Genomic DNA, 22,687 nt, shown 5'->3' on the forward strand with positions numbered 1-22,687 from the left:
CGGGGGGGTGGATGGGTTCGGCGTGCGCTTACCCCGCCGTCGGACAGAGTGGGCAGGAGTCCTGTTCGCTCACCGTCCTATTATCGTAATCCCGTTTGTGGTGTCGTGGTCATGTCTCGCGGCCACGAACGGGACCGAGGGTCTTGCCTTAACCGGCCGGACCGCGAGGAAGAAAACCTCTATAAAAAATTACCCCGAATCCCAAGCGGCGACGCAGCGCGAGGGGATGCATGGCTGATGGGTAGTTCAGTCACTACTGCGATCCCCTGCTCTGCAGCCCCGCCGAGGCCAGAGTGGGGTTACGCGAGGCTTGCCCAGGTACAGGGGGTGTTACCTCGGGCTGACCACCTTTTCCCCCTTACTCGTGGGAACAGTAATGGAACTAAATAAAACTAAAACTTCTTTTGACGTTAGTGGAGGAGATGACGAGAGGCCCGAGAAGGGCGGAGTAGAGGAGAGGCCCGAGAAGGGTGGAGTTAGTTCGGGAGGGGAGCTATCTGACGGCATGAGGTCGCGGTCACCGTGCGACTCTGACTCGTCTCGCGCTCGGCTCTGGAAGCGGAAGCGCGATAGGGAAGAAGACACGTCAGATGACACTGATGATAAGTCCACAGCAGGAAAGTGTCACACGGCGCGCAGGGGTCGTGGTCGACCGCCCACGACAGGGCAATATGTTGGCCTCGCCAAGGCCAAGGCCGACTACCTCAAGCAGTGCGAGAGGGAGCTCGAGCTTGAGGCAGAAAGCGAGGCCATTGAGATCTCAAAGAGAGTGAGAGCTTCGCGATCCAACATAATTTCGGAAGGTGGGACGGTGTCGGGGGAATGCTCGATCATTGATCTACACAGGAAGGCCCAAGAATACGTCGAGGCCATTCTTACTGTCACTAAGATATCAAAGAACCTCAAAGGGACGAGCAAGAAAGCTCTGAATGAGTCCGCCGAGGGTATAGGCGAAGTACTCGGCGCCCTATACCACCGAACGACGAATGACGAGGTCAGGCAGCTGCGGGAGGCCAACGAGCGCCTAGAAGCGGAGAACGTACAGCTCCGCTCGGAGATCTCCGAGCTGCGACAGAGTGTAGCCGACATCAGGCGTGAGCTGGGCTCGACGTCCACTCCAGCCCCTCCCGCGAATGAAAACGGACTGATCGACCGCATAATGGCGGGGGTGGGCGCCATGCTCGACTCCCGCCTGGCGAAGCTGGAGGAGTCTGGCAGACTCCTGCCTGAAGCGTCTGAAGTGCGAAAAGGACCACCGGCGGCTTCGAAGAAGATCGCAACGTCGCCGCCGCAGACAGGGGTCACAACGCTGACTCCGCCAGCGAACCCGGCCCCAAAGTCTGCAAGTCAGTCTGCCAAGAAGAAGAAAAAGAAGAAGAAGGCGGGTGCGGCTACCCAAGTCGCTGCGCCCAACGAGCCTCGCCCCCTACCACCTGCTCCGGCTGCTCTGACGGAGGGGTGGAATGTGGTGGCGAGGAAAGGCAGGAAGGTGGGGCCGCCCAAAAACCAGCCCCAGCCCCAGAACAAAGGTGTGCCGGCTAAAAAGCCAAAGACGCCGAAGCTGCGACTGCCGCGATCGGCGGCGGTGCAGCTGACGCTGCTGCCGGGCAGCACGAGGACCTACGCGGAGGTCCTCGGTGCCATAAAGGCTGACGGCCTTATAGCGAGCATGGGCGTCGAGACTCGCTATAGGGTCTCTCAGACCGGCGCGCGAAGGTTCGAGCTGCCCGGCACCGGCAATAAGGAGAAGGCCGAGGAGCTAGCCCGGCGCATCAAGGCGGTCGTCGGCGAGGACGTGGCGGTCACCCGCCCGGAGAAGTGCGCCGACCTGCGGGTGGCCGGGTTAGACGACTCGGTCACTCCCCAGGAGCTGGCCGGCGTGATCGCCAAGGCGGGAGGATGCGCCGAAGAATCGATAAAAGTGGGCGAAGTACGGCAAAACTTCGCCGGCATCGGGACAGCGTGGGTTCGCCTGCCAGTAGAGGCGGCGAAGAAAGTGGTCGACGGCCGCCGCCTACTCGTCGGGTTCGTGTCGGCGAGTGTGACCCTACTCAAGACGAGACCGCAACAATGCTATCGCTGCCACGAGGTTGGGCACGTGGCAGCGAAGTGTGACAAGGGAGTGGACCGCAGCGGACAGTGCTACCGCTGCGGCAAGGAGGGGCACATTCGCCGGCAGTGTACTGCCGAAGCTTGCTGTCCCATATGCCAGGCGGAGAAAAAACCGGCTGGGCACAGCCTAGTTGCGTGCCCTCGCAATAAAGCGGGAAGGAGGAAGAAGGCGGCGCCCAAAAATAAAACCCGCGCGCCGCCTGCCAACAGAGCTGGGGAGGTGACAATGGACACCCAATTGTAATATGGCATTTAAGGTGCTCCAAGCCAACTTGAACCACTGTGCCAGGGCCCAGGACCTCCTCGTCCAGAGCCTGGTACAGTGGTCCGTGCGGGCGGCGGTGGTGGCCGAGCCGTACTCGGTCCCGCCGAGGGATAGTTGGATCGGCGATCGCGACGGCGTGGTGGCCATCGTGACCCAGGTCGCCGCGGGCGCCCCGCCCCTTACGAACATTGTGAGGGGCTCGGGTTGCGTCGCGGCACTGCTGGGGGAGGTGGCCATCGTCGGGGCGTATTTTTCCCCGAACAAGTCGGTCGCCGAGTTCGAGGCGTTCCTCGACGGGACCGAGTCGATCATGCGTAGGTTTTATCCGGCGGAAGTGCTCGTGCTTGGCGACTTCAATGCGAAGTCACGTCTGTGGGGGTGTCCTGCCACGGATGCGCGGGGGGCGATTCTGGAGGAGTGGCTCGTTGCCACCGGCCTGACCGTCCTCAATCGCGGGACGGCCAACACGTGCGTGCGCAGGTCGGGCGGCTCGATCGTGGACGTGTCGTTTGCGAGCCCCGGCCTCGCGCGCCGCGTTCGGGACTGGCGAGTGCTGGACGACGTGGAGACTCTCTCGGATCATCGCTATATCCGCTTCGAGATCTCCGCTCGTCCGGCGGTGCCGCCAAGCTCCAGCCGCACCTCGGCGGAGGAGGGTCCTCGGTGGCAGCTGAAGCGTCTCGCCCGGGAGCGACTCGACGAAGCGGCGATAGTGGCGTCGTGTCAGCCGCGCGTCGACGGTCCACCGGACAGGGTGGCAGACTGGCTGGTGGCCAGAATGACCGACGCGTGCGACGCGGCCATGCCGCGGTCGAGGGGTCGCCCCGGGCGGGCTCAGGTGTACTGGTGGTCGGAGGCGATAGCGCAGCTGCGCAGGGAGTGCGTGGCCGTCCGACGCCAGTACACGCGCTGCAGGAGGCGCATCTTTAGGACGCCCCCCGCTTCGCAGGACAGGACACGGCACGAGGAGGAGGGCGAGCGGCTGTACGCCCTTTACACGGCAGCCAAAGCCAGCCTCCGTCGTGCCATCGGCGAGTCGCAGGCCGCGGCCAGGGAGGAAATGCTGGACGGACTGAACAGCGACCCGTGGGGGATGCCCTACAAGCGGGTACGCAACAAGGTCCGTCCCTGGGCTCCTCCACTCACGGAGACCCTGGACGCCGAAGTGGTCCGTGAGGTGGTCGCGGCCCTGTTCCCGACGGCGCCGGCCGAGCACGAGCCGCCGTCGATGGCACCGCGGGAAGAGGATCCAGACGTCGGAGAGGAGGCACCGGAGGTCGGCGAGTCCGAATTCGAGGAAGCAGTCGCGCGGCTGCGACGGAAGAACGTCGCTCCAGGCCCGGATGGGATTCCGGGGAGGGCGTGGGCGGTGGCGCTGAATCACCTGGCGCCGCGAGTTCGAGGGCTATTCTCTGCCTGTCTGGCTCAAGCCACAATTCCACAGCGGTGGAAGACAGGCAGGTTAGTCCTCCTCAGGAAGGAAGGCCGGCCGGCGGAGTCACCGTCGGCGTACCGCCCCATCGTCCTCCTCGACGAGCTCGCTAAACTGTTCGAGCGCGTCGTGGCCGCGCGTCTGGTGGCGCACCTCGGGCGTCGAGGACCCGACCTCTCGGACGTGCAGTTCGGCTTCCGCAGTGGCCGTTCTACCGTGGATGCCGTGCTGTGCGTCCGTGCCCAGGTGCAGGAAGCGGTGGCCCAGGGCGACGTCGTCGTGGCGGTGTCTATCGACATCGCCAACGCCTTCAATACGCTGCCCTGGGGTTGCATCAGGGAGGCGCTCCGCTACCACGGGGTGCCGACCTACTTGCGTCGCGTGGTCGGTGCCTACCTCTCCGACAGGTGGGTGGTCTTCCCCGGAAGGGATGGTCGGCTTGTGAGAAAGGAAGTCGTGTGCGGTGTCCCGCAGGGGTCGGTGCTCGGGCCACTCCTGTGGAACATCGGATACGACTGGGTGTTGCGTGGCTCGCTGCTGCGCGGCGTCAGCGTCGTCTGCTACGCCGACGACACGCTGGTGCTGGCCCGCCGACCGACGTATCGGGAGGCGGCAGTGCTGGCGACCGCTGGCGTCGCGCAAGTCGTGGCGCGAATCCGGCGCCTCGGCCTCGTCGTCGCGCTGGACAAGGCACAAGGAATAGTCTTCCACGGCCCGAGGAGGGCGCCTCCCCACGACGCCCATCTTATCGTGGGAGGCACTCGCATCGGCCTGTCGGGCACGATGACGTACCTGGGTCTCGTGCTCGACGGCCGGTGGAAGTTCCGGGCGCACTTCGCGCGGCTCGTCCCGCGCTTGCTGAAGGTGGGAGCCTCGCTCTCGTGGCTTTTGCCGAACATCGGCGGTCCCGGTGTGAGCTGCCGCCGGCTCTACACCGGCGTCGTGAGAGCGATGGCGATGTACGGTGCCCCCGTCTGGTCCGACACCCTGGACCGCGAGAACATCGCCCTGCTGCGGCGCGCGCAGAGGGTGATGGCGATCAGGGTCGTACGCGGGTACCGTACGATCTCGGGCGACGCAGCGTGCGTGCTGGCTGGAGTCCTGCCCTGGGACCTGGACGCGGTCTCTCTGGCGTCGTCATACCGGCGGCGTCGGAGTCTGGCGTCCGGGACCCTCAGTCCGGCACCACGGCTTGCAGAACACCTGAGGCGAGAGCGGGATGCCGCGATCGCGGAGTGGGTTGTGAGGCTCGAGCGTCCGAGTGCGGGGCACCGGACGATCGATGCGGTTCGGCCGGTTCTTCGGCAGTGGTTGGACAGACGGCATGGCGTCCTAACCTTCCGCGCCACGCAGGTCCTCTCGGGGCACGGTTGCTTCGGGGGGTACCTGTGTCGGGTCGCCGGGAGGGAGCCCTCTCCTCGTTGCCACCACTGCCAGGATTGTGACGACGAGTCGGCGCAACACGTCTTGGAAGAGTGTTCGGCGTGGACGGAGGAGCGTGAAGAGCTCCGAAGCGTAGTTGGGCCGGACCTTTCGCTGCCGGCCGTGATTTCTGCCATGACCGGCAGCGAGAGGTGCTGGGACGCCGTCCTCGCGTACTGTGAGCGGGTGATGGCGCAGAAGGAGGCGGCGGAGCGGGTGAGGGAGGACACCACCGACCTCCCCCTCCGCCGCAAAAGGACCGGGCGTCGGAGGCTGGCGCACGATAACCGCCTCCCTCCCTAGACGCTAGGCAGACCAAAATCTGCCGGGTAGGCGCGCGCGGTGTCCCCCGCGCGCCACCTCCTCCACGAGGACAGGAAAGGGCCTGACGAGGCACGCCGCCGGGGTTTGCAGAAGAATTCGGACTCCTGCGACCCCGGCACGGGCGACGAAGGTGGACACCGTTGGTTTTTAGTGGGTAGTCTGGCATTGCACCTACCGCCGGGAGCCCCACACTCCCGCTGCCGAGCTTTCGGTGGCGGGGTCAGTGCGTAAATGCATTTTCCAACGTAAAAAAAAAAAAAAAAAAAAAAAAAAAAAAAAAAAAAAAAAAAAAAAAAAAAAAAAAAAAAGGTTAGGTTAGGTTAGGTTAGGTTGGGGTGCTTGTCGGTGACCTCCTCGTGGTGCACCCTGGGCAACGGGACGGGCAGCAGTATCACAATCGCGGCACTGCTGCCCGTCGCGGCTGACGACCGACGCGTGTGGGGATGCATTCCGGCGCTCTACATTAGAGTTGTCCCGTGAGCGCATCAGGTGGCACAGCGCTCGCGCACTGTGTCACCACGGGAGGGTGAATGGGTTCGGCGTGCGCTTACCCCGCCGTCGGACAGAGTGGGCAGGAGTCCTGTTCGCTCACCGTCCTATTATCGTAATCCCGTTTGTGGTGTCGTGGTCATGTCTCGCGGCCACGAACGGGACCGAGGGTCTTGCCTTAACCGGCCGGACCGCGAGGAAGAAAACCTCTATAAAAAATTACCCCGAATCCCAAGCGGCGACGCAGCGTGAGGGGATGCATGGCTGATGGGTAGTTCAGTCACTACTGCGATCCCCTGCTCTGTAGCCCCGCCGAGGCCAGAGTGGGGTTACGCGAGGCTTGCCCAGGTACAGGGGGTGTTACCTCGGGCTGACCACCCTTTCCCCCATACTCGTGGGAACAGTTATGGAATTTCAAAAATCAACAATTTTAAATGATGATGGTGTGGAGATTGACGAGAGGCCCGAGAAGGGCGGAGTAGAGGAGAGGCCCGAGAAGGGTGCAGTTGTTTCGGATGGAGAGTTGACTGACGTCGGCATGAGGTCGCGATCACCGTGCGACTCCGACTCGTCTCGCGCTCGGCTCTGGAAGCGGAAGCGCGATAGGGAAGAAGACACGTCAGATGACACTGATGATAAGTCCACGGCAGGAAAGTGTCACACGGCGCGCAGGGGTCGTGGTCGACCGCCCACGACAGGGCAATATGTTGGCCTCGCCAAGGCCAAGGCCGACTACCTCAAGCAGTGCGAGAGGGAGCTCGAGCTTGAGGCCGAAAGCGAGGCCATTGAGATCTCAAAGAGAGTGAGAGCTTCGCGATCCAACATAATTTCGGAAGGTGGGACGGTGTCGGGGGAATGCTCGATCATTGATCTACACAGGAAGGCCCAAGAATACGTCGAGGCCATTCTTACTGTCACTAAGATATCAAAGAACCTCAAAGGGACGAGCAAGAAAGCTCTGAATGAGTCCGCCGAGGGTATAGGTGAAGTACTCGGCGCCCTATACCACCGAACGACGAATGACGAGGTCAGGCAGCTGCGGGAGGCCAACGAGCGCCTAGAAGCGGAGAACGTACAGCTCCGCTCGGAGATCTCCGAGCTGCGACAGAGTGTAGCCGACATCAGGCGTGAGCTGGGCTCGACGTCCACTCCAGCCCCTCCCGCGAATGAAAACGGACTGATCGACCGCATAATGGCGGGGGTGGGCGCCATGCTCGACTCCCGCCTGGCGAAGCTGGAGGAGTCTGGCAGACTCCTGCCTGAAGCGTCTGAAGTGCGAAAAGGACCACCGGCGGCTTCGAAGAAGATCGCAACGTCGCCGCCGCAGACAGGGGTCACAACGCTGACTCCGCCAGCGAACCCGGCCCCAAAGTCTGCAAGTCAGTCTGCCAAGAAGAAGAAAAAGAAGAAGAAGGCGGGTGCGGCTACCCAAGTCGCCGCGCCCAACGAGCCTCGCCCCCTACCACCTGCTCCGGCCGCTCTGACGGAGGGGTGGAATGTGGTGGCGAGGAAAGGAAGAAAGGCGGGGCCGCCCAAAAACCAGCCCCAGCCCCAGAACAAAGGTGGGCCGGCTAAAAAGCCAAAAACGCCGAAGCTGCGATTGCCGCGATCGGCGGCGGTGCAGCTGACGCTGTTGCCGGGCAGCACGAGGACCTACGCGGAGGTCCTCGGTGCCATAAAGGCTGACGGCCTTATAGCGAGCATGGGCGTCGAGACTCGCTATAGGGTCTCTCAGACCGGCGCGCGAAGGTTCGAGCTGCCCGGCACCGGCAATAAGGAGAAGGCCGAGGAGCTAGCCCGGCGCATCAAGGCGGTCGTCGGCGAGGACGTGGCGGTCACCCGCCCGGAGAAGTGCGCCGACCTGCGGGTGGCCGGGTTAGACGACTCGGTCACTCCCCAGGAGCTGGCCGGCGTGATCGCCAAGGCGGGAGGATGCGCCGAGGAATCGATAAAAGTGGGCGAAGTACGGCAAAACTTCGCCGGCATCGGGACAGCGTGGGTTCGCCTGCCAGTAGAGGCGGCGAAGAAAGTGGTCGACGGGCGCCGCCTACTCGTCGGGTTCGTGTCGGCGAGTGTGACCCTGTTGAAGACGAGACCGCAACAATGCTATCGCTGCCACGAGGTTGGGCACGTGGCAGCGAAGTGTGACAAGGGAGTGGACCGCAGCGGCCAGTGCTACCGCTGCGGCAAGGAGGGGCACATTCGCCGGCAATGTACTGCCGAAGCTTGCTGTCCCATATGCCAGGCGGAGAAAAAACCGGCTGGGCACAGCCTAGTTGCGTGCCCTCGCAATAAAGCGGGAAGGAGGAAGAAGGCGGCGACCAAAAATAAAACCCGCGCGTCGCCTGCCAACAGAGCTGGGGAGGTGACAATGGACACCCAATCATAGTAATGGCGCTTAAGGTGCTCCAAGCCAACCTGAACCACTGTGCCAGGGCCCAGGACCTCCTCGTCCAGAGCCTGGTACAGTGGTCCGTGCGGGCGGCGGTGGTGGCCGAGCCGTACTCGGTCCCGCCGAGGGATAGTTGGATCGGCGATCGCGACGGGGTGGTGGCCATCGTGACCCAGGTCGCCGCGGGCGCCCCGCCCCTTACGAACATTGTGAGGGGCTCGGGTTGCGTTGCGGCACTGCTGGGGGAGGTGGCCATCGTCGGGGCGTATTTTTCCCCGAACAAGTCGGTCGCTGAGTTCGAAGCGTTTCTCGACGGGACCGAGTCGATTCTGCGTAGATTTTATCCGGCGGAGGTGCTCGTGCTCGGTGACTTCAACGCAAAGTCACGTCTGTGGGGGTGTCCTGCCACAGATGCGCGGGGGGCGATTCTGGAGGAGTGGCTAGTTGCCACCGGCCTGACCGTCCTCAATCGCGGGACGGCCAACACGTGCGTGCGCAGGTCGGGCGGCTCGATCGTGGATGTGTCGTTTGCGAGCCCCGGCCTCGCGCGCCGCGTTCGGGACTGGCGAGTGCTGGACGACGTGGAGACTCTCTCGGATCATTGCTATATCCGCTTCGAGATCTCCGCTCGTCCAGCGGTGCCGCCAAGCTCCAGCCGCGCCTCGGCGGAGGAGGGTCCTCGGTGGCAGCTGAAGCGTCTCGACCGGGAGCGACTCGACGAAGCGGCGATAGTGGCGTCGTGTCAGCCGCGCGTCGACGGTCCACCGGAAAGGGTGGCAGACTGGCTGGTGGCCAGAATGACCGACGTGTGCGACGCGGCCATGCCGCGGTCGAGGGGTCGCCCCGGGCGGGCTCAGGTGTACTGGTGGTCGGAGGCGATAGCGCAGCTGCGCAGGGAGTGCGTGGCCGTCCGACGCCAGTACACGCGCTGCAGGAGGCGCATCTTCAGGACGCCCCCCGCTTCGCAGGACAGGACACGGCACGAGGAGGAGGGCGAGCGGCTGTACGCCCTTTACACGGCAGCCAAAGCCAGCCTCCGTCGTGCCATCGGCGAGTCACAGGCCGCGGCCAGGGAGGAAATGCTGGACGGACTGAACAGCGACCCGTGGGGGATGCCCTACAAGCGGGTACGCAACAAGGTCCGTCCCTGGGCTCCTCCACTCACGGAGACCCTGGACGCCGAAGTGGTCCGTGAGGTGGTCGCGGCCCTGTTCCCGACGGCGCCGGCCGAGCACGAGCCGCCGTCGATGGCACCGCGGGGAGAAGATCGAGACGTCGGAGAGGAGGCACCGGAGGTCGGAGAGTTGGAATTCGAGGAAGCAGTCGCGCGGCTGCGACGGAAGAACGTCGCTCCAGGCCCGGATGGGATTCCGGGGAGGGCGTGGGCGGTGGCGCTGAACCACCTGGCACCGCGAGTTCGAGGGCTATTCTCTGCCTGTCTGGCTCAAGCCATAATTCCACAGCGGTGGAAGACAGGCAGGTTAGTCCTCCTCAGGAAGGAAGGCCGGCCGGCGGAGTCACCGTCGGCGTACCGCCCCATCGTCCTCCTCGACGAGCTCGCTAAGCTATTCGAGCGCGTCGTGGCCGCGCGTCTGGTGGCGCACCTCGAGCGTCGAGGACCCGACCTCTCGGACGTGCAGTTCGGCTTCCGCAGTGGCCGTTCTACCGTGGATGCCGTGCTGTGCGTCCGTGCCCAGGTGCAGGAAGCGGTGGCCCGGGGCGACGTCGTCGTGGCGGTGTCTATCGACATCGCCAACGCCTTTAACACGTTGCCCTGGGGTTGCATCAGGGAGGCGCTCCGCTATCACGGGGTGCCGACCTACTTGCGTCGCGTGGTCGGTGCCTACCTCTCCGACAGGTGGGTGGTCTTCCCCGGAAGGGATGGTCGGCTTGTGAGAAAGGAAGTCGTGTGCGGTGTTCCGCAGGGGTCGGTGCTCGGCCCACTCCTGTGGAACATCGGGTACGACTGGGTGTTGCGTGGCTCGCTGCTGCGCGGCGTCAGCACTCTGGTGCTGGCCCGCCGACCGACGTATCGGGAGGCGGCAGTGCTGGCGACCGCTGGCGTCGCGCAGGTCGTGGCGCGAATCCGGCGTCTCGGCCTCGTCGTCGCGCTGGACAAGGCGCAAGGAATAGTCTTCCACGGCCCGAGGAGGGTGCCTCCCCACGACGCCCATCTTATCGTGGGAGGCACTCGCATCGGCCTGTCGGGCACGATGACGTACCTGGGTCTCGTGCTCGACGGCCGGTGGAAGTTCCGGGCGCACTTCGCGCGGCTCGTCCCGCGCTTGCTGAAGGTGGGAGCCTCGCTCTCGTGGCTTTTGCCGAACATCGGCGGTCCCGGTGTGAGCTGCCGCCGGCTCTACACCGGCGTCGTGAGAGCGATGGCGATGTACGGTGCCCCCGTCTGGTCCGACGCCCTGGACCGCGAGAACATCGCCCTGCTGCGGCGCGCGCAGAGGGTGATGGCGATCAGGGTCGTACGCGGGTACCGTACGATCTCGGGCGAGGCAGCGTGCGTGCTGGCTGGAGTCCTGCCCTGGGACCTGGACGCGGTCTTTCTGGCGTCGTCATACCGGCGGCGTCGGAGTCTGGCGTCCGGGACCCTCAGTCCGGCACCACGGCTTGCAGAACACCTGAGGCGAGAGCGGGATGCCGCGATCGCGGAGTGGGTTGTGAGGCTCGAGCGTCCGAGTGCGGGGCACCGGACGATCGATGCGGTTCGGCCGGTTCTTCGGCAGTGGTTGGACAGACGACATGGCGTCCTAACCTTCCGCGCCACGCAGGTCCTCTCGGGGCACGGTTGCTTCGGGGGGTACCTGTGTCGGGTCGCCGGGAGGGAGCCCTCTCCTCGCTGCCACCACTGCCAGGATTGTGACGACGAGTCGGCGCAACACATGTTGGCGGAGTGTCCGGCGTGGGCGGAGGAGCGGGAAGAGCTCCGAAGCGTAGTTGGGCCGGACCTTTCGCTGCCGGCCGTGATTTCTGCCATGACCGGCAGCGAGAGGTGCTGGGACGCCGTCCTCGCGTACTGTGAGCGGGTGATGGCGCAGAAGGAGGCGGCGGAGCGGGTGAGGGAGGACACCACCGACCTCCCCCTCCGCCGCAAAAGGACCGGGCGTCGGAGGCTGGCGCACGATAACCGCCTCCCTCCCTAGACGCTAGGCAGACCAAAATCTGCCGGGTAGGCGCGCGCGGTGTCCCCCGCGCGCCACCTCCTCCACGAGGACGGGAAAGGGCCTGACGAGGCACGCCGCCGGGGTTTGCAGAAGAATTCGGTTTCCTGCGACCCCGGCACGGGCGACGAAGGTGGACACCGTTGGTTTTTAGTGGGTAGTCTGGCATTGCACCTACCGCCGGGAGCCCCACACTCCCGCTGCCGAGCTTTCGGTGGCGGGGTCAGTGCGTAAATGCATTTTCCAACGTAAAAAAAAAAAAAAAAAAAAAAAGGTTAGGTTAGGTTAGGTTAGGTTAGGTTCCCAGGCCCCAGACCTAGGTCTGGGAGGAGTTCCTGGTCTTCTACCTGGGCGCGTCCCCCGGGTGGCGGATAGGGGAGTGCCGCCTGCGTTACTAGCGAGACGCGGGCGGTAGGGGTCCTCGGACCCCCGCGGACCAAAACCAGGGAGGAGGGCGCGAAAGCGCATTGAAGTGCCGGGGCCTTTGGGTCGCGCTTCGGGAGGCGCGAAAGCGCATAGGGGTGTCGAGGCCGTGTGGCGCGCTCCTAGGGAAGGGAAGGTCCTCTGGGCTGGTCCTGGATCACCGGAAGCGTTGTCTTTCGCTCCAGGGGCGGGTTTCGGTCCTGGATTTACTCCGGGGCCGGGGTCGGGTCTCGGTCCCGGATCACCGGGGGCGGGTTTGCGGACTTATGGGGGTCCGCGACTCGTCTTTCGGCCCGGGACGGGACGGGTCTCGGACTCGGATCACCGGGGGCGGGTCTTGCGGACTGACGGTCTTGCCGACTCGTTCCTCGCTCCGAGAATGGGACTCGGTAAGCCCGTCTTTCGGTTCAGAGGTCGTGCGCGGTGCGGGGTGGCACGTAGGTTGCCGTCGGTGAGGGTTTGGCGCTGCGACGCGGCGCGAGGAGGACGTGCGTAGGCGCGTTTGGAGTGCCGGGGCCTTTGGGTCGCGCTCCGGGAGGCGCGAAAGCGCATAGGGGTGTCGAGGCCGTTGGGCGCGCCCCTAAGGAAGGGAAGGTCCTCTGTGCTGGTCCTGGATCACCGGAAACGTTGTCTTCCGCTCCAGGGGCGGGTCTCGGTCCTGGATTAACTCCGGGGCCGGGGTCGGGTCTCGGTCCCGGATCACCGGGGGTGGGTTTGCGGACTTATGGGGGTCTGCGGCTCGTCTTTCGGCCCGGGACGGGACGGGTCTCGGACTTGGATCACCGGGGGCGGGTCTTGCGGACTGACGGTCTTGCCGACTCGTTCCTCGCTCTGAGAAGGGGGCCCGGAAAGCCCGTCTTTCAGTTCGGAGGTCGTGCGCGGTGCGGGGTGGCACGTAGGTTGCCGTCGGTGAGGGTATGGCACTGCGACGCGGTGCGGGGAGTGGGGTGGGCGGGTTCGCTCGCCCGCCCTAAGGCGTGCGGGGGCGCTCTCTCGCGCCGAGGCTGCGGTCGGCTAGAGGCCTTGACTGCGGCCACCCTGGCCTTTGTCGGCTTCGTCGGGCTGACATTGTCCGCCCCGGGCTAGGTGCCTGGCGAGCCGAGTCGCCGGGCTAGGCCTGGGGCGCCGGGGTGGCGCGGGATTGTACCCACAGGCGCGATGCGGGCGGGGGGTGTCCCCCTGCCCGCGGGGGAGGCCACGCGGGCGATGGGTCGGGGGATTCGTCGTCCGACTTGCACGGTCCCCCAAGGAGGGGAGGGCGCGCTTCGTGTTCGAGTGCGTCCTCCGAGGTGCTTGCACCGTGGTGGGCCCGAAAGGGCAAGCGCCGGCGGGGTTGCGAAAGAGCTGACAGCGTCCTTGTGACCCCGCCACATAGGCGCACGGCAGAACACACGTGGCGGTTTTTATTCAGTAAGAGTCTGAATCCCCTCCGAGCCCCCCCTACCGGAGGGTGTCCATGACGGATTTTCCCCACGTTAAAAAAAAAAAAAAAAAAAAAAAAAAAAAAAGGTTAGGTTAGGTTAGGTTGGGGTGCTTGTCGGTGACCTCCTCGTGGTGCACCCTGGGCAACGGGACGGGCAGCAGTACCACAATCGCGGCACTGCTGCCCGTCGCGGCTGACGACCGACGCGTGTGGGGATGCATTCCGGCGCTCTACATTAGAGTTGTCCCGTGAGCGCATCAGGTGGCACAGCGCTCGCGCACTGTGTCACCACGGGGGGGTGGATGGGTTCGGCGTGCGCTTACCCCGCCGTCGGACAGAGTGGGCAGGAGTCCTGTTCGCTCACCGTCCTATTATCGTAATCCCGTTTGTGGTGTCGTGGTCATGTCTCGCGGCCACGAACGGGACCGAGGGTCTTGCCTTAATCGGCCGGACCGCGAGGAAGAAAACCTCTATAAAAAATTACCCCGAATCCCAAGCGGCGACGCAGCGCGAGGGGATGCATGGCTGATGGGTAGTTCAGTCACTACTGCGATCCCCTGCTCTGCAGCCCCGCCGAGGCCAGAGTGGGGTTACGCGAGGCTTGCCCAGGTACAGGGGGTGTTACCTCGGGCTGACCACCTTTTCCCCCTTACTCGTGGGAACAGTTATGGAACTTGAAAACAAAAAACTTTTAAACGATGATGGTGTGGAGATTGACGAGAGGCCCGAGAAGGGCGGAGTAGAGGAGAGGCCCGAGAAGGGTGCAGTTGTTTCGGATGGAGAGTTGTCTGACGTCGGCATGAGGTCGCGATCACCGTGCGACTCCGACTCGTCTCGCGCTCGGCTCTGGAAGCGGAAGCGCGATAGGGAAGAAGACACGTCAGATGACACTGATGATAAGTCCACGGCAGGAAAGTGTCACACGGCGCGCAGGGGTCGTGGCCGACCGCCCACGACAGGGCAATATGTTGGCCTCGCCAAGGCCAAGGCCGACTACCTCAAGCAGTGCGAGAGGGAGCTCGAGCTTGAGGCCGAAAGCGAGGCCATTGAGATCTCAAGGAGAGTGAGAGCTTCGCGCTCTAATATAAATCCGGAAGGTGGGACGATTTCGGAAGAATGCTCGATAACAGATCTGCATCGGAAGGCCCAGGAATACGTCGAGGCCATTCTCACCGTGACAAAGATCTCTAAGAACTTGAAGGGGACGAGCAAGAAAGCTCTGAATGAGTCCGCCGAGGGTATAGGCGAAGTACTCGGCGCCCTATACCACCGAACGACGAATGATGAGGTCAGGCAGCTGCGGGAGGCCAACGAGCGCCTAGAAGCGGAGAACGTACAGCTCCGCTCGGAGATCTCCGAGCTGCGACAGAGTGTAGCCGACATTAGGCGTGAGCTGGGCTCGACGTCCACTCCAGCCCCTCCCGCGAATGAAAACGGACTGATCGACCGCATAATGGCAGGGGTGGGCGCCATGCTCGACTCCCGCCTGGCGAAGCTGGAGGAGTCTGGCAGACTCCTGCCTGAAGCGCCTGAAGCGCGAAAAGGACCACCGGCGGCTTCGAAGAAGATCGCAACGTCGCCGCCGCAGACAGGGGTCACAACGCTGACTCCGCCAGCGAACCCGGCCCCAAAGTCTGCAAGTCAGTCTGCCAAGAAGAAGAAAAAGAAGAAGAAGGCGGGTGCGGCTACCCAAGTCGCTGCGCCCAACGAGCCTCGCCCCCTACCACCTGCTCCGGCCGCTCTGACGGAGGGGTGGAATGTGGTGGCGAGGAAAGGCAGGAAGGTGGGGCCGCCCAAAAACCAGCCCCAGCCCCAGAACAAAGGTGTGCCGGCTAAAAAGCCAAAGACGCCGAAGCTGCGACTGCCGCGATCGGCGGCGGTGCAGCTGACGCTGCTGCCGGGCAGCACGAGGACCTACGCGGAGGTCCTCGGTGCCATAAAGGCTGACGGCCTTATAGCGAGCATGGGCGTCGAGACTCGCTATAGGGTCTCTCAGACCGGCGCGCGAAGGTTCGAGCTGCCCGGCACCGGCAATAAGGAGAAGGCCGAGGAGCTAGCCCGGCGCATCAAGGCGGTCGTCGGCGAGGACGTGGCGGTCACCCGCCCGGAGAAGTGCGCCGACCTGCGGGTGGCCGGGTTAGACGACTCGGTCACTCCCCAGGAGCTGGCCGGCGTGATCGCCAAGGCGGGAGGATGCGCCGAAGAATCGATAAAAGTGGGCGAAGTACGGCAAAACTTCGCCGGCATCGGGACAGCGTGGGTTCGCCTGCCGGTAGAGGCGGCGAAGAAAGTGGTCGACGGGCGCCGCCTACTCGTTGGATTCGTGTCGGCGAGTGTGTCCCTGCTGAAGGCGAGACCTCAGCAATGTTATCGCTGCCACGAGGTTGGGCACGTGGCAGCGAAGTGCGACAAGGGGGTGGACCGCAGCGGCCAGTGCTACCGCTGCGGCAAGGAGGGGCACATTCGCCGGCAGTGTACTGCCGAAGCTTGCTGTCCCATATGCCAGGCGGAGAAAAAACCGGCTGGGCACAGCCTAGTTGCGTGCCCTCGCAATAAAGCAAGTCATAGGAGGAAAAAGGCGGCGCCCAGGGATAAAACCCGCGCACCGCCCGCCAACCGAGCCGGGGAGGTAGCAATGGACACCTAACTGCGTTATGGCGCTTAAGGTGCTCCAAGCCAACCTGAACCACTGTGCCAGGGCCCAGGACCTCCTCGTCCAGAGCCTGGTACAGTGGTCCGTGCGGGCGGCGGTGGTGGCCGAGCCGTACTCGGTCCCGCCGAGGGATAATTGGATCGGCGATAACGACGGCGTGGTGGCCATCGTGACCCAGGTCGCCGCGGGCGCCCCGCCCTTTACGAATATTGTGAGGGGCTCGGGTTGCGTCGCGGCACTGCTGGGGGAGGTGGCCATCGTCGGGGCGTATTTTTCCCCGAACAAGTCGGTCGCCGAGTTCGAGGCGTTCCTCGACGGGACCGAGTCGATCATGCGTAGGTTTTATCCGGCGGAAGTGCTCGTGCTGGGCGACTTCAATGCGAAGTCACGTCTGTGGGGGTGTCCTGCCACAGATGCGCGGGGGGCGATTCTGGAGGAGTGGCTCGTTGCCACCGGCCTGACCGTCCTCAATCGCGGGACGGCCAACACGTGCGTGCGCAGGTCAGGCGGCTCGATCGTGGACGTGTCGTTTGCGAGCCCCGGCCTCGCGCGCCGCGTTCGGGACTGGCGAGTGCTGGACGACGTGGAGACTCTCTCGGATCATCGTTACATCCGCTTCGAGATCTCCGCTCGTCCGGCGGTGCCGCCAAGCTCCAGCCGCGCCCCGGCGGAGGAGGGTCCTCGGTGGCAGCTGAAGCGTCTCGACCGGGAGCGACTCGACGAAGCGGCGATAGTGGCGTCGTGTCAGCCGCGCGTCGACGGTTCACCGGACAGGGTGGCAGACTGGCTGGTGGCCAGAATGACCGACGCGTGCGACGCGGCCATGCCGCGGTCGAGGGGTCGCCCCGGGCGGGCTCAGGTGTACTGGTGGTCGGAGGCGATAGCGCAACTGCGCAGGGAGTGCGTGGCCGTCCGACGCCAGTACACGCGCTGCAGGAGGCGCATCTTCAGGACGCCCCCCGCTTCGCAGGACAGGACACGGCACGAGGAGGAGGGCGAGCGGCTGTACGCCCTTTACACGGCAGCCAAAGCCAGCCTCCGTCGTGCCATCGGCGAGTCGCAGGCCGCGGCCAGGGAGGAAATGCTGGACGGACTGAACAGCGACCCGTGGGGGATGCCCTACAAGCGGGTACGCAACAAGGTCCGTCCCTGGGCTCCTCCACTCACGGAGACCCTGGACGCCGAAGTGGTCCGTGAGGTGGTCGCGGCCCTGTTTCCGACGGCGCCGGCCGAGCACGAGCCGCCGTCGATGGCACCGCGTGGAGAGGATCGAGACGTCGGAGAGGAGGCACCGGAGGTCGGAGAGTCCGAATTTGAGGAAGCAGTCGCGCGGCTGCGACGGAAGAACGTCGCTCCAGGCCCGGATGGGATTCCGGGGAGGGCGTGGGCGGTGGCGCTGAACCACCTGGCGCCGCAAGTTCGAGGGCTATTCTCTGCCTGTCTGGCTCAAGCCACAATTCCACAGCGGTGGAAGACAGGCAGGTTAGTCCTCCTCAGGAAGGAAGGCCGGCCGGCGGAGTCACCGTCGGCGTACCGCCCCATCGTCCTCCTCGACGAGCTCGCCAAGCTGTTCGAGCGCGTCGTGGCCGCGCGTCTGGTGGCGCACCTCGGGCGTCGAGGACCCGACCTCTCGGACGTACAGTTCGGCTTTCGCAGTGGCCGTTCTACCGTGGATGCCGTGCTGTGCGTCCGTGCCCAGGTGCAGGAAGCGGTGGCCCGGGGCGACGTCGTCGTGGCGGTGTCTATCGACATCGCCAACGCCTTCAATACGTTGCCCTGGGGCTGCATCAGGGAGGCGCTCCGCTACCACGGGGTGCCGACCTACTTGCGTCGCGTGGTCGGTGCCTACCTCTCCGACAGGTGGGTGGTCTTCCCCGGAAGGGATGGTCGGGTTGTGAGAAGGGAAGTCGTGTGCGGTGTTCCGCAGGGGTCGGTGCTTGGGCCACTCCTGTGGAACATCGGGTACGATTGGGTGTTGCGTGGCTCGTTGCTGCGCGGCGTCAGCGTCGTCTGCTACGCCGACGACACGCTGGTGCTGGCCCGCCGACCGACGTATCGGGAGGCGACAGTGCTGGCGACCGCTGGCGTCGCGCAGGTCGTGGCGCGAATCCGGCGTCTCGGCCTCGTCGTCGCGCTGGATAAGGCGCAAGGCATCGTTTTTCATGGCCCGAGGAGGGCGCCTCCCCACGACGCCCATATTATCGTGGGAGGCACTCGCATCGGCCTGTCGGGCACGATGACGTACCTGGGTCTCGTGCTCGACGGCCGGTGGAAGTTCCGGGCGCACTTCGCGCGGCTCGTCCCGCGCTTGCTGAAGGTGGGAGCCTCGCTCTCGTGGCTTTTGCCGAACATCGGCGGTCCCGGTGTGAGCTGCCGCCGGCTCTACACCGGCGTCGTGAGAGCGATGGCGATGTACGGTGCCCCCGTCTGGGCCGACGCCCTGGACCGCGAAAACATCGCCCTGCTGCGGCGCGCGCAGAGGGTGATGGCGATCAGGGTCGTACGCGGGTACCGTACGATCTCGGGCGAGGCAGCGTGCGTGCTGGCTGGAGTCCAGCCCTGGGACCTGGACGCGGCCTCTCTGGCGTCGTCATACCGGCGGCGTCGGAGTCTGGCGTCCGGGACCCTCAGTCCGGCACCACGGCTGGCAGAACATCTGAGGCGAGAGCGGGATGCCGCGATCGCGGAGTGGGTTGTGAGGCTCGAGCGTCCGAGTGCGGGGCACCGGACGATCGATGCGGTTCGGCCGGTTCTTCGGCAGTGGTTGGACAGACGACATGGCGTCCTAACCTTCCGCGCCACGCAGGTCCTCTCGGGGCACGGTTGCTTCGGGGGGTACCTGTGTCGGGTCGCCGGGAGGGAGCCCTCTCCTCGCTGCCACCACTGCCAGGATTGTGACGACGAGTCGGCGCAACACGTGTTGGAGGAGTGTCCGGCGTGGGCGGAGGAGCGGGAAGAGCTCCGAAGCGTAGTTGGGCCGGACCTTTCGCTGCCGGCCGTGATTTCTGCCATGACCGGCAGCGAGAGGTGCTGGGACGCCGTCCTCGCGTACTGTGAGCGGGTGATGGCGCAGAAGGAGGCGGCGGAGCGGGTGAGGGAGGACACCACCGACCTCCCCCTCCGCCGCAAAAGGACCGGGCGTCGGAGGCTGGCGCACGATAACCGCCTCCCTCCCTAGACGCTAGGCAGACCAAAATCTGCCGGGTAGGCGCGCGCGGTGTCCCCCGCGCGCCACCTCCTCCACGAGGACGGGACAGGGCCTGACGAGGCACGCCGCCGGGGTTTGCAGAAGAATTCGGACTCCTGCGACCCCGGCACGGGCGACGAAGGTGGACACCGTTGGTTTTTAGTGGGTAGTCCGGCATTGCACCTACCGCCGGGAGCCCCACACTCCCGCTGCCGAGCTTTCGGTGGCGGGGTCAGTGCGTAAATGCATTTTCCAACGTAAAAAAAAAAAAAAAAAAAAAAAAAAAAAAAGGTTAGGTTAGGTTAGGTTAGGTTAGGTTAGGTTAGGTTAGGTTAGGTTAGGTTAGGTTAGGTTAGGTTAGGTTAGGTTAGGTTAGGTTGGGGTGCTTGTCGGTGACCTCCTCGTGGTGCACCCTGGGCAACGGGACGGGCAGCAGTACCACAATCGCGGCACTGCTGCCCGTCGCGGCTGACGACCGACGCGTGTGGGGATGCATTCCGGCGCTCTACATTAGAGTTGTCCCGTGAGCGCATCAGGTGGCACAGCGCTCGCGCACTGTGTCACCACGGGGGGGTGGATGGGTTCGGCGTGCGCTTACCCCGCCGTCGGACAGAGTGGGCAGGAGTCCTGTTCGCTCACCGTCCTATTATCGTAATCCCGTTTGTGGTGTCGTGGTCATGTCTCGCGGCCACGAACGGGACCGAGGGTCTTGCCTTAATCGGCCGGACCGCGAGGAAGAAAACCTCTATAAAAAATTACCCCGAATCCCAAGCGGCGACGCAGCGCGAGGGGATGCATGGCTGATGGGTAGTTCAGTCACTACTGCGATCCCCTGCTCTGCAGCCCCGCCGAGGCCAGAGTGGGGTTACGCGAGGCTTGCCCAGGTACAGGGGGTGTTACCTCGGGCTGACCACCTTTTCCCCCTTACTCGTGGGAACAGTTATGGAACTTGAAAACAAAAAACTTTTAAACGATGATGGTGTGGAGATTGACGAGAGGCCCGAGAAGGGCGGAGTAGAGGAGAGGCCCGAGAAGGGTGCAGTTGTTTCGGATGGAGAGTTGTCTGACGTCGGCATGAGGTCGCGATCACCGTGCGACTCCGACTCGTCTCGCGCTCGGCTCTGGAAGCGGAAGCGCGATAGGGAAGAAGACACGTCAGATGACACTGATGATAAGTCCACGGCAGGAAAGTGTCACACGGCGCGCAGGGGTCGTGGCCGACCGCCCACGACAGGGCAATATGTTGGCCTCGCCAAGGCCAAGGCCGACTACCTCAAGCAGTGCGAGAGGGAGCTCGAGCTTGAGGCCGAAAGCGAGGCCATTGAGATCTCAAGGAGAGTGAGAGCTTCGCGCTCTAATATAAATCCGGAAGGTGGGACGATTTCGGAAGAATGCTCGATAACAGATCTGCATCGGAAGGCCCAGGAATACGTCGAGGCCATTCTCACCGTGACAAAGATCTCTAAGAACTTGAAGGGGACGAGCAAGAAAGCTCTGAATGAGTCCGCCAAGGGTATAGGCGAAGTACTCGGCGCCCTATACCACCGAACGACGAATGATGAGGTCAGGCAGCTGCGGGAGGCCAACGAGCGCCTAGAAGCGGAGAACGTACAGCTCCGCTCGGAGATCTCCGAGCTGCGACAGAGTGTAGCCGACATTAGGCGTGAGCTGGGCTCGACGTCCACTCCAGCCCCTCCCGCGAATGAAAACGGACTGATCGACCGCATAATGGCAGGGGTGGGCGCCATGCTCGACTCCCGCCTGGCGAAGCTGGAGGAGTCTGGCAGACTCCTGCCTGAAGCGCCTGAAGCGCGAAAAGGACCACCGGCGGCTTCGAAGAAGATCGCAACGTCGCCGCCGCAGACAGGGGTCACAACGCTGACTCCGCCAGCGAACCCGGCCCCAAAGTCTGCAAGTCAGTCTGCCAAGAAGAAGAAAAAGAAGAAGAAGGCGGGTGCGGCTACCCAAGTCGCTGCGCCCAACGAGCCTCGCCCCCTACCACCTGCTCCGGCCGCTCTGACGGAGGGGTGGAATGTGGTGGCGAGGAAAGGCAGGAAGGTGGGGCCGCCCAAAAACCAGCCCCAGCCCCAGAACAAAGGTGTGCCGGCTAAAAAGCCAAAGACGCCGAAGCTGCGACTGCCGCGATCGGCGGCGGTGCAGCTGACGCTGCTGCCGGGCAGCACGAGGACCTACGCGGAGGTCCTCGGTGCCATAAAGGCTGACGGCCTTATAGCGAGCATGGGCGTCGAGACTCGCTATAGGGTCTCTCAGACCGGCGCGCGAAGGTTCGAGCTGCCCGGCACCGGCAATAAGGAGAAGGCCGAGGAGCTAGCCCGGCGCATCAAGGCGGTCGTCGGCGAGGACGTGGCGGTCACCCGCCCGGAGAAGTGCGCCGACCTGCGGGTGGCCGGGTTAGACGACTCGGTCACTCCCCAGGAGCTGGCCGGCGTGATCGCCAAGGCGGGAGGATGCGCCGAAGAATCGATAAAAGTGGGCGAAGTACGGCAAAACTTCGCCGGCATCGGGACAGCGTGGGTTCGCCTGCCAGTAGAGGCGGCGAAGAAAGTGGTCGACGGGCGCCGCCTACTCGTTGGATTCGTGTCGGCGAGTGTGTCCCTGCTGAAGGCGAGACCTCAGCAATGTTATCGCTGCCACGAGGTTGGGCACGTGGCAGCGAAGTGCGACAAGGGGGTGGACCGCAGCGGCCAGTGCTACCGCTGCGGCAAGGAGGGGCACATTCGCCGGCAGTGTACTGCCGAAGCTTGCTGTCCCATATGCCAGGCGGAGAAAAAACCGGCTGGGCACAGCCTAGTTGCGTGCCCTCGCAATAAAGCAAGTCATAGGAGGAAAAAGGCGGCGCCCAGGGATAAAACCCGCGCACCGCCCGCCAACCGAGCCGGGGAGGTAGCAATGGACACCTAACTGCGTTATGGCGCTTAAGGTGCTCCAAGCCAACCTGAACCACTGTGCCAGGGCCCAGGACCTCCTCGTCCAGAGCCTGGTACAGTGGTCCGTGCGGGCGGCGGTGGTGGCCGAGCCGTACTCGGTCCCGCCGAGGGATAATTGGATCGGCGATAACGACGGCGTGGTGGCCATCGTGACCCAGGTCGCCGCGGGCGCCCCGCCCTTTACGAATATTGTGAGGGGCTCGGGTTGCGTCGCGGCACTGCTGGGGGAGGTGGCCATCGTCGGGGCGTATTTTTCCCCGAACAAGTCGGTCGCCGAGTTCGAGGCGTTCCTCGACGGGACCGAGTCGATCATGCGTAGGTTTTATCCGGCGGAAGTGCTCGTGCTGGGCGACTTCAATGCGAAGTCACGTCTGTGGGGGTGTCCTGCCACAGATGCGCGGGGGGCGATTCTGGAGGAGTGGCTCGTTGCCACCGGCCTGACCG

At 64.3% G+C, this 22,687-nt stretch overlaps 4 protein-coding genes across 4 annotated transcripts; all 4 read left to right on the forward strand.

Moving 5' to 3' along the window:
• The first annotated feature begins 505 nt into the window (after nucleotides 1-505).
• On the forward strand, nucleotides 506-2,356 carry LOC123657668. Its single transcript, XM_045593190.1, has one exon. It carries the CDS (start codon nucleotides 506-508, stop codon nucleotides 2,354-2,356), a length of 1,851 nt encoding a protein of 616 aa, XP_045449146.1.
• Nucleotides 2,357-6,582: 4,226 nt separating this feature from the next.
• LOC123657669 lies at nucleotides 6,583-8,433 on the forward strand. Its single transcript, XM_045593191.1, has one exon. The coding sequence runs from the start codon at nucleotides 6,583-6,585 to the stop codon at nucleotides 8,431-8,433; it is 1,851 nt and encodes a 616-aa protein (XP_045449147.1).
• A 5,821-nt stretch (nucleotides 8,434-14,254) lies between these two features.
• On the forward strand, nucleotides 14,255-16,102 carry LOC123657670. The gene has a single exon (XM_045593192.1). It carries the CDS (start codon nucleotides 14,255-14,257, stop codon nucleotides 16,100-16,102), a length of 1,848 nt encoding a protein of 615 aa, XP_045449148.1.
• Nucleotides 16,103-20,369: 4,267 nt separating this feature from the next.
• Nucleotides 20,370-22,217, forward strand: LOC123657671. Its single transcript, XM_045593193.1, has one exon. The coding sequence runs from the start codon at nucleotides 20,370-20,372 to the stop codon at nucleotides 22,215-22,217; it is 1,848 nt and encodes a 615-aa protein (XP_045449149.1).
• The last annotated feature ends 470 nt before the right edge of the window (nucleotides 22,218-22,687 follow it).

Source organism: Melitaea cinxia, chromosome 11 (assembly GCF_905220565.1).
Source record: "Melitaea cinxia chromosome 11, ilMelCinx1.1, whole genome shotgun sequence".
Lineage (NCBI taxonomy): Eukaryota > Metazoa > Arthropoda > Insecta > Lepidoptera > Nymphalidae > Melitaea > Melitaea cinxia.

Excerpts from the sequence above, each read along its gene's own strand:
- LOC123657668 (XM_045593190.1), top strand. The coding sequence starts at position 506 with ATGAGGTCGCGGTCACCGTGCGACTCTGACTCGTCTCGCGCTCGGCTC.
- LOC123657669 (XM_045593191.1), top strand. The coding sequence starts at position 6,583 with ATGAGGTCGCGATCACCGTGCGACTCCGACTCGTCTCGCGCTCGGCTC.
- LOC123657671 (XM_045593193.1), top strand. The coding sequence starts at position 20,370 with ATGAGGTCGCGATCACCGTGCGACTCCGACTCGTCTCGCGCTCGGCTC.
- LOC123657670 (XM_045593192.1), top strand. The coding sequence starts at position 14,255 with ATGAGGTCGCGATCACCGTGCGACTCCGACTCGTCTCGCGCTCGGCTC.